This window comes from Xyrauchen texanus, chromosome 32 (assembly GCF_025860055.1).
Source record: "Xyrauchen texanus isolate HMW12.3.18 chromosome 32, RBS_HiC_50CHRs, whole genome shotgun sequence".
Lineage (NCBI taxonomy): Eukaryota > Metazoa > Chordata > Actinopteri > Cypriniformes > Catostomidae > Xyrauchen > Xyrauchen texanus.
The window spans coordinates 37,342,066-37,356,288 of NC_068307.1; the positions used below are offsets into that span (position 1 = coordinate 37,342,066).

The 14,223-nt window shown below is 36.7% G+C and overlaps 1 protein-coding gene across 1 annotated transcript in view; it reads left to right on the forward strand.

Annotated features, from left to right (window-relative positions):
• The window catches only part of sema3fb (sema domain, immunoglobulin domain (Ig), short basic domain, secreted, (semaphorin) 3Fb), a 119,844-nt gene that overhangs the window by 92,097 nt on the left and 13,524 nt on the right, over positions 1-14,223 (forward strand). Inside the window, exons 7-13 of the mRNA XM_052101315.1 lie at positions 1,656-1,749; positions 4,749-4,868; positions 6,434-6,573; positions 7,955-8,069; positions 11,837-11,906; positions 12,230-12,374; positions 12,784-13,006. Of these exons, the coding sequence (XP_051957275.1) occupies positions 1,656-1,749; positions 4,749-4,868; positions 6,434-6,573; positions 7,955-8,069; positions 11,837-11,906; positions 12,230-12,374; positions 12,784-13,006 (907 nt within the window). The remainder of the gene's footprint in view (positions 1-1,655; positions 1,750-4,748; positions 4,869-6,433; positions 6,574-7,954; positions 8,070-11,836; positions 11,907-12,229; positions 12,375-12,783; positions 13,007-14,223) is intronic.

Here is a 14,223-nt window from a genome sequence, read left to right on the forward strand (position 1 = left end):
AGCTGGATGCCCAAAACTTCTCAAAACGCTCAAATCTGTCACTGTTGAACAATTGTTACATTACCTAATTAATATTCTAGAACAGCTCATAATGTTAAGAATATGACCCTTTTTCATAATGTTACTTGGATTTAAGATTGAGATTTAGATTATGAGACTTGTATATTAAAAATGCATGCATATTATTGGCTTTCATTTCACTGAATACACAATAAAATGTGAATAAAAGCATATTTGGAAACGGTATTTATGTCTTGATCCGCCCCAGATAATGAATCGTGAATTAAATATGAAACAATATAACCAATTTTTTTTTTTATAAAACAAATAGATAATTGTTTTAAATTTTAAATATACATTTATGTAAATCTGGCAGGTTTTTTTTTTTAAGCTAGATGGCCAAATGTTTTTTTTTAGCACACTTGATTTGACATGTGGAACCCTATATCAGATCTGCCAGACAGAATTATATAAGGTGTGAGAGGAGTGCCTGTAGCCGACTCACAAATTTTTAATTTCTAATTTAAGGCACTTCGGACACTGTAGGAGCTGCCAGCATGAGGCTATTTCTGTAGTGTTGACTTTAATAACAAGAGAAAGGGAATCTGTTAATGTTGGATGACTCTGAATATTTTGACAGGCATTTCACTCTCCCTTAAATGAATGCTGATAGATAAGATGAGAAATGTTGAGATCTCGGGAAGTGAAGAGGAGGAAGGTTAGAAAGTTAAAGATCTGGCTCATGGTGAGTCTTCAGGGCATGTCTGCACATGCTCGTGGCAATTCCTCAACTGCACATCCAAATACCTGTCAGTCAAAGTTTCTACATCATGCCTGAGGGATGCTGGGATGGGCTGGTGTCAGTAAGCCATTCTGCCACGGTGCAGGATTAGACAGGTGTTAGTATGAAAGGTGGTTACAGACACAGAACAAAAGTTCTCAAAAACTTTTGGACTTCAGCAAAAAATTGTATCGACACAAAAAAAAAAAAAAAAAAAAAAAAATATATATATATATATTATAAATATATATTAGGACTTTCTTTCGTCCTTGGAACACAAAAAAGAGAAATTTTGAAGAATGGACCCAGTCGCTCTTTTTCATGCAATTACAACGAATGGGGACTGGAACTAAAATCATGCAAAAGCACCAGAAAAGTGGCACAAAAATGGTCTATATGACTCATGCACTATATTAAAAGTCTTCATAAATCATATGAGTTGTGTGTGAAATCATGACATCTCCTTGGTCATGAGTTCATTAGAGTAGCGATGTCCAATTTGTGAAAGAATCATTCTTTTGAGTCAGACCTTCTCAATGAATCAGTTGATCTGGTTCACAAAACTTGTATGAATGATTTGTTCATAGATCCCTTCTCAAGTTCAAAGAAATGACCTAATGAATACAGAAAGTCATACAGATTTGAAATGATTTGAGGGGAGCAAATGATGACTGTTTATTTTTGGGTGAAAATTGGTTGATTTGTATTTTTTGCCTGTTTATTTCTTTTCTACAGCATGATCTTACATGTCTCACCTTGTCTTGACTAAACAGACTAAAACAGATTTGTTTTACAAAGACTATGGAACGTTTCTACTGTAACATTGACCTAGAACAACAAACCGATACATCTTTTCTTTGAATATTCCTTTCAGGAATACGTGTTCCATTTGGAGCCTGGCAAGGAGGATTCAGGAAAGGGAAAGTGCCCATATGACCCAAAGCTGAACAGCGTCTCTGCTTTAATCAGTAAGTCCCTTCAGCAATCGTTTGCTTTTTCTATTAAAAATTGAGAAAATAAATGTTCACTTCAGTGAAATAATTCTAAAGGGTTCATCTATGTGTCCCTGGTGTTGAATGACCAGTTGCTCACCAACATGGTGTAGTTGGGTTTTTTTTTGGGGGGGGGGGCTTTTTCTACTTTTTCCACACCACCTCTTATTCTCAAGAAGCACTCATTTTAACAACTTCTCCAAATCAATCTGCTACATTTTATCACTAAACTATGGTCCAAAGGCAGTGAGGCTTTGCACAGCATTAAACACAGTGTCCTTTTCATCTTCTCAATTGAAGCTACATCTCTTTGTAACATAAATTAAATGGAGAAATCAGGGCCCGTAAAGAGCTTTAATCTTACCACTAGGAGTTCTCCAAAGAGTTCCTAGTTTGGAGTTTTTGCTTGAACCCTATTCACAAAACTGTTCAGAGTTTTACTAAGAAATAATCTTAAAATAAGAGTATAACCTTTAAATCGCCATCAGTGATTGGTAGAAAGGGAACTGCTATTTGTCAGCGAAGAATTACAAAAACATCTCCATGAAAAAAAAATTACAAGAATTTGTCTTGGTGACAGAAGCTTTCAGTGCACAAACAAGACAGATGATAAAAAAATGTTTTAATAAAAATAAAAATCAAATAGAAAATGTAATATATATATATTACATTTTCTATTTGATTTTTATTTTTATTAAAAAAATGTTTTTACCATCTGTCTTGTTGTATTGTTTGTGCACTGAAAGCTTCTGTCACCAAGACAAATTCTTGTATGTGTAAGCATACTTGGCAATAAAGCTCATTCTGGGGGTGGGGGCGAGCTGAGATATCAAAACCTCTCAAATATCCATATTTCTCAGACTTTTATTTTAAAATTCATAAGCTGACCATTGAAAACCAACTAATCAATGAAGTGCTCCAAGTTTAAAAGCCCACTAATGATGCTTTTCATATCGAATCTTCATGCACCACCAAAGTCAACAGTTTATAGATAATTGGTATTGGGTCATTGCAGAATTGTGCATGAGAGAAAAGTTCTCTCATTTAAGCTACATTCACACCACAGTTTGCAGCCCAAGCCTGATTTTTTTTATTTTTTTTTACTTGGGCCAAACCTATCTGTTTTTTTGGAACATGTTGTAAACATCAAATATCCCATTGATTCTGTGATTTTCAATTTTGGATACATGGGATTTTTTTTTGCAGACTGACCAAAGTGAACAGTGAGGTTGGAATTCATGCATAAACATCACAATCTCATCCACACTGGAACAGCTCTGAAAAAACAGCTTTTCATATCCAGCATACTTTGAAAAACATATATGGATTAGTGTAGCAAGGCCAAAGTTAAAAATTGTATTAGGCTTTTAAAGGTGATATTGGGAAAATAAGGGTGTTTGGCAGTTTTAGGTAAATGAGAAAGAGTTGTTAGACAAAGATGGTGAGACTTGCAAATTCATCTGATCTCAGGATGGACAATCTATAGGATTCTCCACATCGGCCTTTTGCTGACTAAAACCACAAACATTGAGTCATCAGCAAAGACCTAACAAGACCGCTAAGCCACAATTTAGCAGAGCAGATAATTCAGCAAAACGCTGGACTAGCAAAACAACTAGCAGAACCATCTAATTAGCACAGCTTAGCAAAACCTACAACTTGCAAAACCACTTAGCCAAGCCAGCACAGCTATTTATCTCCGGTCAACACGAGGAACGAAGGGTTAAAAGCCACAAACAAACAGGACAAGCAAGTATTCACAAACAGTTTAGCATGCTAGTCCGCCAGGAATGCTTTGAAGCTTGCTCACACTGTAGTATTTAACTACCACCTCCTATATTAGAGTTGTTTGGTGGAATTTACAAGACATTCTGACAGGTTGGCACCTAGACTTCCTCTAAGATTCAACAGTTTTAATATGCAATTGGAAAAAACACATTTGGGCCAAGCAAACAGACTGTCAGCAAGCTCATTTTTCAGTACATCTAGATTGCTTTTTCTACAAATCCATCCGATTAAACTTGTATCTCCCACTGTATACAGACGCAAGTATAGGCAAAACAGCTCCATGCTCTGGATTCCTCACATAGAGAATTAATCATGAGGCGGGACAGGGTTTGGTCGTCATTCCATGGCCCTTCACGGTCACGCCTTCTGCCAACTACACGCACAGACACCTGCTCAGACGGCCTGCAACTGGGTTCTACACCCACTCTCACACACACACACTTCCCTCCCTACTGCTTAACAAGGAACAAATTCCTCCAGTGGCAATGATAGCACCTCATATGCTGCAGCCATGCACATGCATATATGCAAAATATTTTGATCACTGTCATTTTCACCACAGAAATCTATTAAATACAAAGCAGAATTTGATATGTGGTGGTAATGATACTGTGGTGAGAAATCGAGACAATGTCGTCATGATGCAAAATCTTAAAAATAGGCTTCATTTTGTTTTGATTTGATTTTTTTATGTTTTGTATGATTTTCACGAGATTGGCTGGGAACTGAAGGTTGCAGGTTTGAACCCTGCAAAGGGTGACTTTTCAGACTTTGAATCCTAGGTTACTCTAGGGAGATTTCACAATAAATGTTCTTTACTACTGCATCATTTTATTGACATAGTTCATCAAAAGCAACATGTAACGTAGGAACACATGCATGCATGTAGAGTGCTTATGATATGCACAGCCAGATGAAGGCATTTTCTATAGCATGTGGTATGTGCACTTTCTGTGCCCTAATAGATCTCCTGGCACTAATCTTGCAAGAACAGTTTTGGATTTTTTAAGAAAACCGACATTTTGCAGAGGGTGTTGCTGGCATTTCATCAAAGATATTACAAGCTCATAAATCAAATCTATTATTCACATTCACAGATTTTTCCATGCTCTCTCTCTCTCTCTCTGTCTCTCTCTCTGTCTCTGTCTCTGTCTCTCTCTCTCTCTGTCTGTTTCTGTGACTCTTAGATGGAGAGCTGTATGCAGGTGTGTATATTGACTTCATGGGGACGGACTCTGCTATTTTTCGAACTTTGGGGAAAAACACAATCATGCGTACTGACCAATACAACTCAAGATGGCTGAATGGTAAACTAGTTTATATGGGTATTCTACAAATAATGTGTCCATGAATTTTATATTTTTATCTGATATATATCTCTATTAGATAAAACATTTATAAATAGGTTGTACAAGTAAACCTCAATTGGCAGCATTTGTGGAATAATATTGCTTACAAAAAAACATATATTCAACTCATCCCTCGTTATTTAACAATTGAGGTTACAGCAAAGCACTTACAATGGAATTTAATGGGGCCAGTTCATACACATTCAAATATGTTCATGTTAACATGACTCTATGATAAAAAAAAAAAACTCTGTTCTACATGTACATGATTTTTGTGTGCTAAAAAGTAAATCACCCCAATGGATAAGGAGTCTATATTTTAGTCTATATGCTTTAACTGGTCACCATTTTCACAAGTTTTTAACTATTTTTAATTACCTTTCTTTGCATTTAACTTATATAGTCCAGCGGTGTGACAAATGCATTTTTTAGAAGTACAAATATACTGGTGCTGAGACAGCTAATCGATAAAACAAATATAATCAATTATTTGGATGTGTGCGTGGAGATACTCCATCAGTGACGTCACTTTATAGTAATGAAAATTACATTTGCATGATGAAATTTGTTTTAAAAACGACAGAGCAAGGGAAGCAGAAAAAGAAATCATGATGAAATTTGCCCACCGCAGGGGAGAACTTTATATGAAAAATGTCAAAGATCATAAGCATACAGTTTACTGTGGGCCAGTTGCTGCATCAGCGGTACAAACATGGTAAAGTGTCTTAATGTATTTAGGCTATTATTTTTCATTAAAAATACATTAATAATCCTATTTTTTTTTTTTTTTTAGAAAGACTAGCCAACCGACAGTAATAACCAGTGGTTTATTATACATTATTATAAATACCACTGTTAAACCATAAAATTATGGTAAACATATGGCAAGAACAATGTGAATTAATGACACTAAATTGTGGATATTTAAGAATTATAAAGAAATGATGGATGGTTTTCTTCATGTGTAACATGAATGGCCTGGTTTGACATCTGATATTCCTAAATATAACTTAAATCATTAAGCGTCTGATGAAAGGAAAACAATATCTGTAATGAAGTAGAACCAAAGACTTTAACACAGTCCAAACTCCGTAAAGTGGTCTACTCATGGCTACAGTCAAATCATATATATTCACATACAGTACTGTGCACAAGTCTTTTATAGCATGTGACAGCATGCTATAAAACATTTATAGCATGTAATATATATAATATTATAACATCTATATTTTAACCCCTTTTTAATACACAATTTAATAAAATAAATTAAATAAAATGATTTTTTTTTTTTTTTCAGATTAATCTGAAACATAAATGAAGATTAATTGAAATATTGGTCTTTGCATCACTAACATGTTCTATGTCATTATTTAAACTGCATGCATATTAGTTATAAGAAAAAAGTGAAAATAGTGAAATGTGAATTTTGCATGTAAGATATACCACAATGTCTGCTTATGATTTTGCCTGTTTATCTGCAAATACAATGACATCAAATATTGCACTTTGTCTCGCTTTGTTAGACCCCTCGTTTGTCCATATACAACTTATTCCTGACAGCAATGAGAAAAACGATGACAAACTCTACTTTTTCTTCCGTGAAAAGTCTTCAGAGATTGGTCAGAGCCCCAAATCGCAGTCCCGCATCGGTCGAATCTGTCTGGTAAGCAAAAATCTACTTTAAAAAAAATCTGTTTCACATAAACAATAATTTAGTCAGTATGACCCAATTTTGAGGCATTCCGCACCATGCTGCAATTCTGAAAGAGATTCCAGCTACAACTGAGAGAGAGTACCTCCGTTCATAGATACTTGACTGTGGCATTTCTGTTTGCTTGCTGTTGATGTGCCGAAATCCTTATATATTTGACCTCCCTGCCATACAATACATCTCTCTATCCATGTGAGCTCTGAACCTGTGACCTTTTGACCTGTCAGGTCATCCATTCTAAGTATGACTGCATCTCTCGGCATGAGAAGGCGTTCACGAAATTGTGCTATGGAAAAGATCACTAATACACTAGCACCACATGTTGTCCCAAGTGTGGAGCTTAACCACAAGTTCTTAATGAAAAAAGTGCCAGACCACATCTGCAAATTGAGCAGGTCAATGAAAACAATGAGAGGCAGCCCACAGCCGCAAGGGGAAACTCAGGGATTTGTGGTGCATCTTATTGGCCTTAATTTAAGCTTGTGTGTGTATTTGTTTAGCTAGACTTTGGAGGGCCAAATTCTGAAAATATCTTTGAAAATATCTTTGAAAATTTTGTAAATCCTTATAAACGGGACAAGTAATTTCCTTACAACAATCTAAAATGCCAAATGGCATCTCAAGTGCCTTTTTACTTTTATGGCAAATGGCCGGCCATTTTACCATCACTATTTCTACTATTTATTTGATAATGTATCTGAGTCACCCTATAGCTTTGTATAAGAAATAACATTAGTAAGTGGGAGGTCTTCACAATATATACAAGTTTGTGTTGGTGTCTTCACAAATGTTTGTTCTATTTTTGTAATGTGTGCATGTGTTCATAGAGCTCTTGCATATGTGGTTGATCACATGGTTGTAAATTGTACGTCATTGCATGTGTGTGTGTGGGATTTTGTGTTTATTCGCATTCTGTTTTGTGTTTACATGTGTGTTTATATATGTGCATGGTCTTTGTCGTGCGGCCCCCCAGGTCTTTGTTTATGAGTCGGGGTCATGTGGTGACCCAGCACGCAAACACTCCCCTGCTCTCCAGGCTTTATTGATCACCCTCCGGAGAACTCTGCATCTCACATCTGCACCCATCTGGTCACCATTTACCCTTGTGATCCCATTCACAAATCTTTTTTTAGCCTTCCTTAAACCCAACAAGAAATCAAGATTGACCCTGTTTGTATACTTAATACACATTCCAGGTCTTATTATGCAGAATTCATTACACGTTATTATCTCTCCCCTTTTTGAGGGGCTCACCATGAAATAAATAGATTTTTTTTTCACCTGTGTTTGATTTCAGCTCAATTTGATCTGTCTAAATGTGTGTTTTTTACAGAATGATGATGGGGGACACTGCTGTTTGGTCAACAAGTGGAGCACCTTCCTGAAAGCTCGCCTCATCTGCTCAGTCCCGGGTGCCGATGGGATAGAAACACATTTCGATGAGCTCCGTGAGTCGTGCTTTATCTCAACTCACCTCTGTCTGTCTTTCTTTTTCCATCTTTAAAGGAAAAATTAATATGAATTTTGTCTTTACCCACCCTCATATTGTTCCAAACTAAATTTTTAACAAAGTAACCATGGATAATTACATACAAACTATGATTTCTGCCAAAAACATAGGTAGAATATTACTGTAGTAACACCATGTTGTATTTTTATATGGGTTAGTCTCCTGAGACTTTCACAATAGGAGCAATTTACATCTACACACAAACAATGCCGAGCCACAAGAGAATGTCATTACCCCTCGTGCCCCACAAGGATACATTTTTTTTACTCCAGCTAGGTCTCCTAAGCAACCAAATTGGCCCGATTGCTAGGGAGGGTAGAGTCACATAGGGTTAACATCCTCCTGGTCGCTATAATGTGGTTCACTCTCGGTGGGGGTGCTTGGTGAGTTGTCCCTGGATGCTGCGGAGAATAGTGTGAAGCCCCCACACGCACTGTGTCTCTGCGGTAATGCACTCAACAAGCCATGTGTCTCAGACGCGGAGGCAACTGAGATTCATCCTCTGCCACCCGGATTGAGGTCACTACAACACCACGAAGACATAGACAACATTGGGCAATCCAAATTGTGGAGAAAAAAAAACCTTTTGACATACAATGACAATTATGTCTTTAAAGATCCCAAAGGAAAAAACATAAAGCACCACAAAAAGTATTCTGAAGGTTTGTGAGAAACAGATCACAATTTTAGTTGTTAGTCATTGATAGTCTTCCACTCCACCGAACCTTGCTTCTAGCTCACATTCACATCCAGATTTTAAATATGGAGAGTAATTTTAGTTAATACACACATGAGAACCAATGTCTTTGGGGAGTTGATGACGTTGCGCACCATTTTTTAATCTTAACGCGGACTTCGGCAGAGGTAAATATTATCGTTTATAAATATTTTCATAACATTTTCTATTTTGTACTATGGCAAGAATGGCCAATTTCTGTGTGTGTGTGCTATACTTTTAACTCATCAGTGTATGGATGTTTGGCCAATCATTATTACAAACCTCAGGTCTTTAACAACTGGGCATGTTGTTAGATAAAAAAAAATCAAATAATTTAAGACAATTAAAAAGTAATAAAATATAATATTTTTTGTTATATTTTGAGGTTTTATTTTTCACTTCTATGAGACAGGCTGTCAAACACATATTAAGATATACAGAAGACACATAACACCTAAGCTACATATCTGTATTTTCTCAGGCACCTATAGAGTCAACTTCACATACAACAGAATGTCAAAACACCCAAATGGTGATTTAAATGAAGTCGGTCACTAAAACTACAGCGGCACCATAAGGACGAAGTAGCATGTATAATATTTATGTGTACATGCATATGGGATATTGATAATTCACCATTGTTGCACATAACATCAACATGATTTAGTATTCATTTCTATGCATATAGTTTGCTATATTTTGGTATTTTTGTATTGCTACATTCATAAGAGAAAGGTTGAGGAATACTAAAGATGTGAAGGTGTGTATGAGGTTTAGAAAGAGTAGAATAAACTCCCAGGTCACTAAAGACCTGAGGTATGCATTAAAGGTTAACAACCGATAAAGCCATCAGTATAAAGGACCCACCATGGCTCTTTAAATGCTTGGTTTACATTAGCCAGCAGCCATGCGGGGATCACTTGAGCAGTGTGTGAACGAGAAAGATCCACTCCTGCTTATTCAGGCGTCATTGACCGCATCCAGTGTCACCCACACCCTACTACAAAACCACATGAAACCCCACCCATGATATCCTGAACCTCAGCTCCTTTTGTGGGCCCCCAGGTCTGCATCTATCCAGCACCAGGTGACACACCTCACCCTTTCCCTGCCATATGGTGCCAGGTTCCCACTTGGTCCATATGTCGAGATGGATAATAGCTTATTCTTAGCTCCGTTATGGAGATTCACCCTCCCTCTCCCTCTCTGAGGCAAACAAAAGGTGAAAAGGTTGGAGATACGGAAGATGTGCTACGAGTTCGGGTGACGTCCAGGGAGAAGGGCATGCCCTATAGATGGATCAGGTGGACCAACAGGAATGTAGGTTCCATTACAATCCTAGGGGTCTCTTGCGCTCGCGCTCTCTCTCTCTCTCGCTCGCTCGCACCTATAGTAATTTCCTTACTAAATGCCCTCAGTTATGTAGGGAAATCAAAAGCAGGTTATGATCATGGTCTGGAATTTATTGCTGTTGCTCATATAAAGAGAGCATATTTCAGCTCCTGAGCAAAGCCACTCAACACTTATAAACAATTTGGCTCTTTATTAATGTGGAGGATGTTTACATAGGCATACAGAGAGGTGTGTGTGTGTGTGTGTGTCTGTCTGTGGGGAGGAGGAGGGATGTGCAAGCATTTTTAATAAGGCAGTAAATCTGTAGTTTGTTGTGGCAGGTTACTAATTAACATTATGCCACAAATGCACTTGATTAAGCTTAAGTTTGCTCTTCATTAGTAAAATGTGATAGGGAAAAAATGGCAACATTTTACAATTAGGTTCCATTTATTAACATTAGTTAACTATATTTGTTAACACGAATAACAATGAGCAATACTTTCACAGCATTTGTTCATCTTTGTTAATGTTAATTTCAATATTTACTAATATACTTTTAAAAGTAAAGTTGAATATTTTAACATTAGTTAATGCAATATGAACTAATATGTTTTAATGGACGATTCTGCTTTTATCAATTAATATTAACCAGGACAAATAAATGTTGTTTGTTCATGACATAACTATGCAATAAATGCCTTAACTAACTAATGTTAACAAATGGAACCTTATTGTAAAGCGATACTGAAAAATAACTACACATTCAAGAGAAATAGCATGAAAGAGGGAAGGTCGGAAAAAGAGGAGGGAGTGGAATCCCAGGTTTTAATCACCTATTTCTTCCAGTTCTCCCTTTTATATTTAATGTGTCTCATTATCATTAACTTATACTTACCCATCAATTAACACCTCTTCATTTTAAAGGAGCTAAAAGCATTTTTGTGTGTATGTTTAATTAATTTTTGTAGGTTGTTTAAATATAGCCCATTCTTGTGTGGCAGGGTTTTGTAGATGCATCTATTTTCCTTATTATTATTAGTTTGGGGTTGCATGTTTTAATATTTTAATTTAAAGCTTAAAAAAGGACCCAAAACATCACCATAAAAGTAGTCCATGCTGTTATATAGCAAGTCTTTTGAAGGCATACCATAGAGGCATAGTACAATTATGTTGTGCTTTCAAGTGCTATGAGAAGCTTGTTCACAGTGGCATGTGTATTCACTTGAGAATTTGTATTGTTTTTGGCATGAAACAACAGTTTCTCATAAGAACACGAACCACTAAGAAACAAACGTCTCTCATAACGACATTAACTATAAAAAGATAAGTAAATTATGACATAATTTTCATTTTTAGTTGAACTTTTCCTTTAAAGGGTCCAAGCATTTTAGAATAAAATTCACTGGCAACAGAGATGACTATAACATGATTTGAAAAATATTGAAAGAGACACTAAAACTACAGAAAGAAAAATGTCTCGTTACTTCAGAGATAATGGGGAAACTCTGAGTCACAGGAAGTGTTGTTTTACAAAGATTCAATATGTCCCATTATGAGGAAAGTAGATGTGTTTGATTTATGCACTGCAAATAATAGCAACTTGTTCCTCAAGCTTTTTCATTGAGATGCCGTTCACTGTTTGTGCGTTTTAGGGGATGTGTACATACAACCCACGCAGGACACTAAAAATCCGGTCATCTATGGGGTCTTCTCTGTTTCTGGGTAAGTTTGAATGTGTCAGACAAGGTCTTCCACCATCTGGAACCTTGTTTAATCATCTGTAAACACTGTAGGGTTTGTTTAAGCATGGGCAGTTGTCCACTGCAGATTTTAGCTTTTTGCCTCTTAAACTCCTTGCGACATTCAGAACTCTAGGGAGAATGTCTACCCATCCATAGCAATAGTACATGTAGTAAGCAAATCACTAACAATGATTTACAGTAGCCCTGGAAATGCCCACTTTTAAAAACATTGTTTTACTGTATAGTTCTTTATACTGTATATTATCAGTTCTAACCTTCTAATTTGTCATAATTTCCCTATAGCTCTGTATTCAAAGGCTCGGCGGTCTGCGTCTACTCCATGGCGGACATTCGGATGGTGTTCAATGGACCATTTGCCCACAAAGAAGGCCCTAATTATCAGTGGGTGGCCTACACTGGCAAAATCCCTTACCCTCGCCCAGGAACCGTAAGTTTGAACTGCTTATGAAGCAGAAAATCAGTAAAAGGATGATGGATTATTGGCAAGCTGGAGTAGTAATATTAGTCTAAACCTGCTTTTGAAGGTGAAATCAAGAAGCTCAAACTTTAAGTTTCAAACTTTCTTGATGAGCTGGAAACATATAATATGAAGGATTTTTATAATCTGAGAGATAACCACCTAGTTTATGGTTAGCCTTCAGTGATGCTACATTATGATATGAGTAATTACATTATGAGAGTGTAGAGAAACCACAACAGTAGTTTATATACAATATGGGACTATTAAATAACTTGATAAGAGTAACTACATTTGCAAAGTATAGAGTACTTCATTTGGAGTGTATAGAAATCTGATTGGGTGATTTCAGTCCTTGCTATCCCTCTATCTTTTGTAGTGTCCTGGTGGGACTTTCACCCCTAACATGAAGTCCACAAAGGACTACCCCGACGAGGTCATCAACTTCATGAGGAACCATCCCACCATGTACAACGCTGTGTATCCAGTGCACAAGCGCCCCCTGGTGGTCAGGACCAACGTCGACTACGAGTTCACCACCATCACGGTGGACCAGGTGACTGCGGCTGACGGCAACTACGAGGTGCTCTTCTTGGGTACAGGTAAGTCTGTAAACTCCTAATTTACACATGTTTATACATTTGTATATTTTCACATTGTGAATCCATGATGGAAGATTAGCCAAAGGGAATCTTCCTTCTCCAGATATTCAGTGTTAAGATCTTCTGTTATGATATCTCTTTTAATGTTAAACTAAAACAGGGTCTTAGAAAGTTTAGAAGAACACTAACTCTCATTAAGTTTAACTTTAAATGTAACACAAAATTTAACATAAAACAACAAACTTAAGACTTAACTGAATTAGAAATCTTAGCCCTATTAATTACAAATAACAACTCTTAACATTCCTAATAAGCAACCACATCTTACACAAACCTACATAATTACTGGAACTTTTCAGCTACTAATTTCTACTTCTCTAAACCATTATACATAGCAGCAGTTGTTTCAAAAGTTCAATGGTCCCACATTATATTAGGTGTCTAACTACTATGTACTAACATTAAAATACACATGATAAAATGTGTATTTTTCTGACCTTAATAAATGTCAGGCCTGGATTTGGCTTTAGTTGCATTAAGATGTGTATCTGGTCTAATACTTCATTGTGCATGCATATTTGCATTGCTTTAACCCCTCTTTGTAAGTCCTGCATTCTCGCACACCAATTGTTCGATTATAAGAGGCTTGCAGCAACTATTGGCTAAATTCCTGCCTGTCAATCTCTCCGTGAATGTACGAAGCGCTGTTGTGTTTGGCATTAAACAGTTGCTTGACATTAGCAGCAAGTGACAGCTGAGTGGAAACAATGGCCAAAAGAAAGGGCAAATTTACGGAACATTTGCTCCAAATATTGCCAGGCTTTTGTCCAGGTCAAGATCCATGGGAAGCATAATGTTTGACGTGTAAAGCTGGCACTTATGTGTCAGTTGCTAATAAAGGTGCAAGTGATTAAGAAGCACACAATTAGCTCTGCGAAGTATAAAGGGTCAGCAAAAGTTGAAAGTTCATCAGGTAAATTAATGACTACTTTTTGCGACCAGGTAAAATTATCACATTGCTTCATTTTCCACTGCCATTCAAAATAACAGTAATGGTAAATGAAGGTACACTTATGGCATCAAATATTTTATTTTAGTACATGGACATTCACAAGAATGTCGGCGAAATAAAAAGGTGTCCTTTTTGGAAAACCAGAATATGGTCACCCTAGGTTAGGGTGTTCAGATTAAGGGTAAAGATAACTCTGGATCTACAG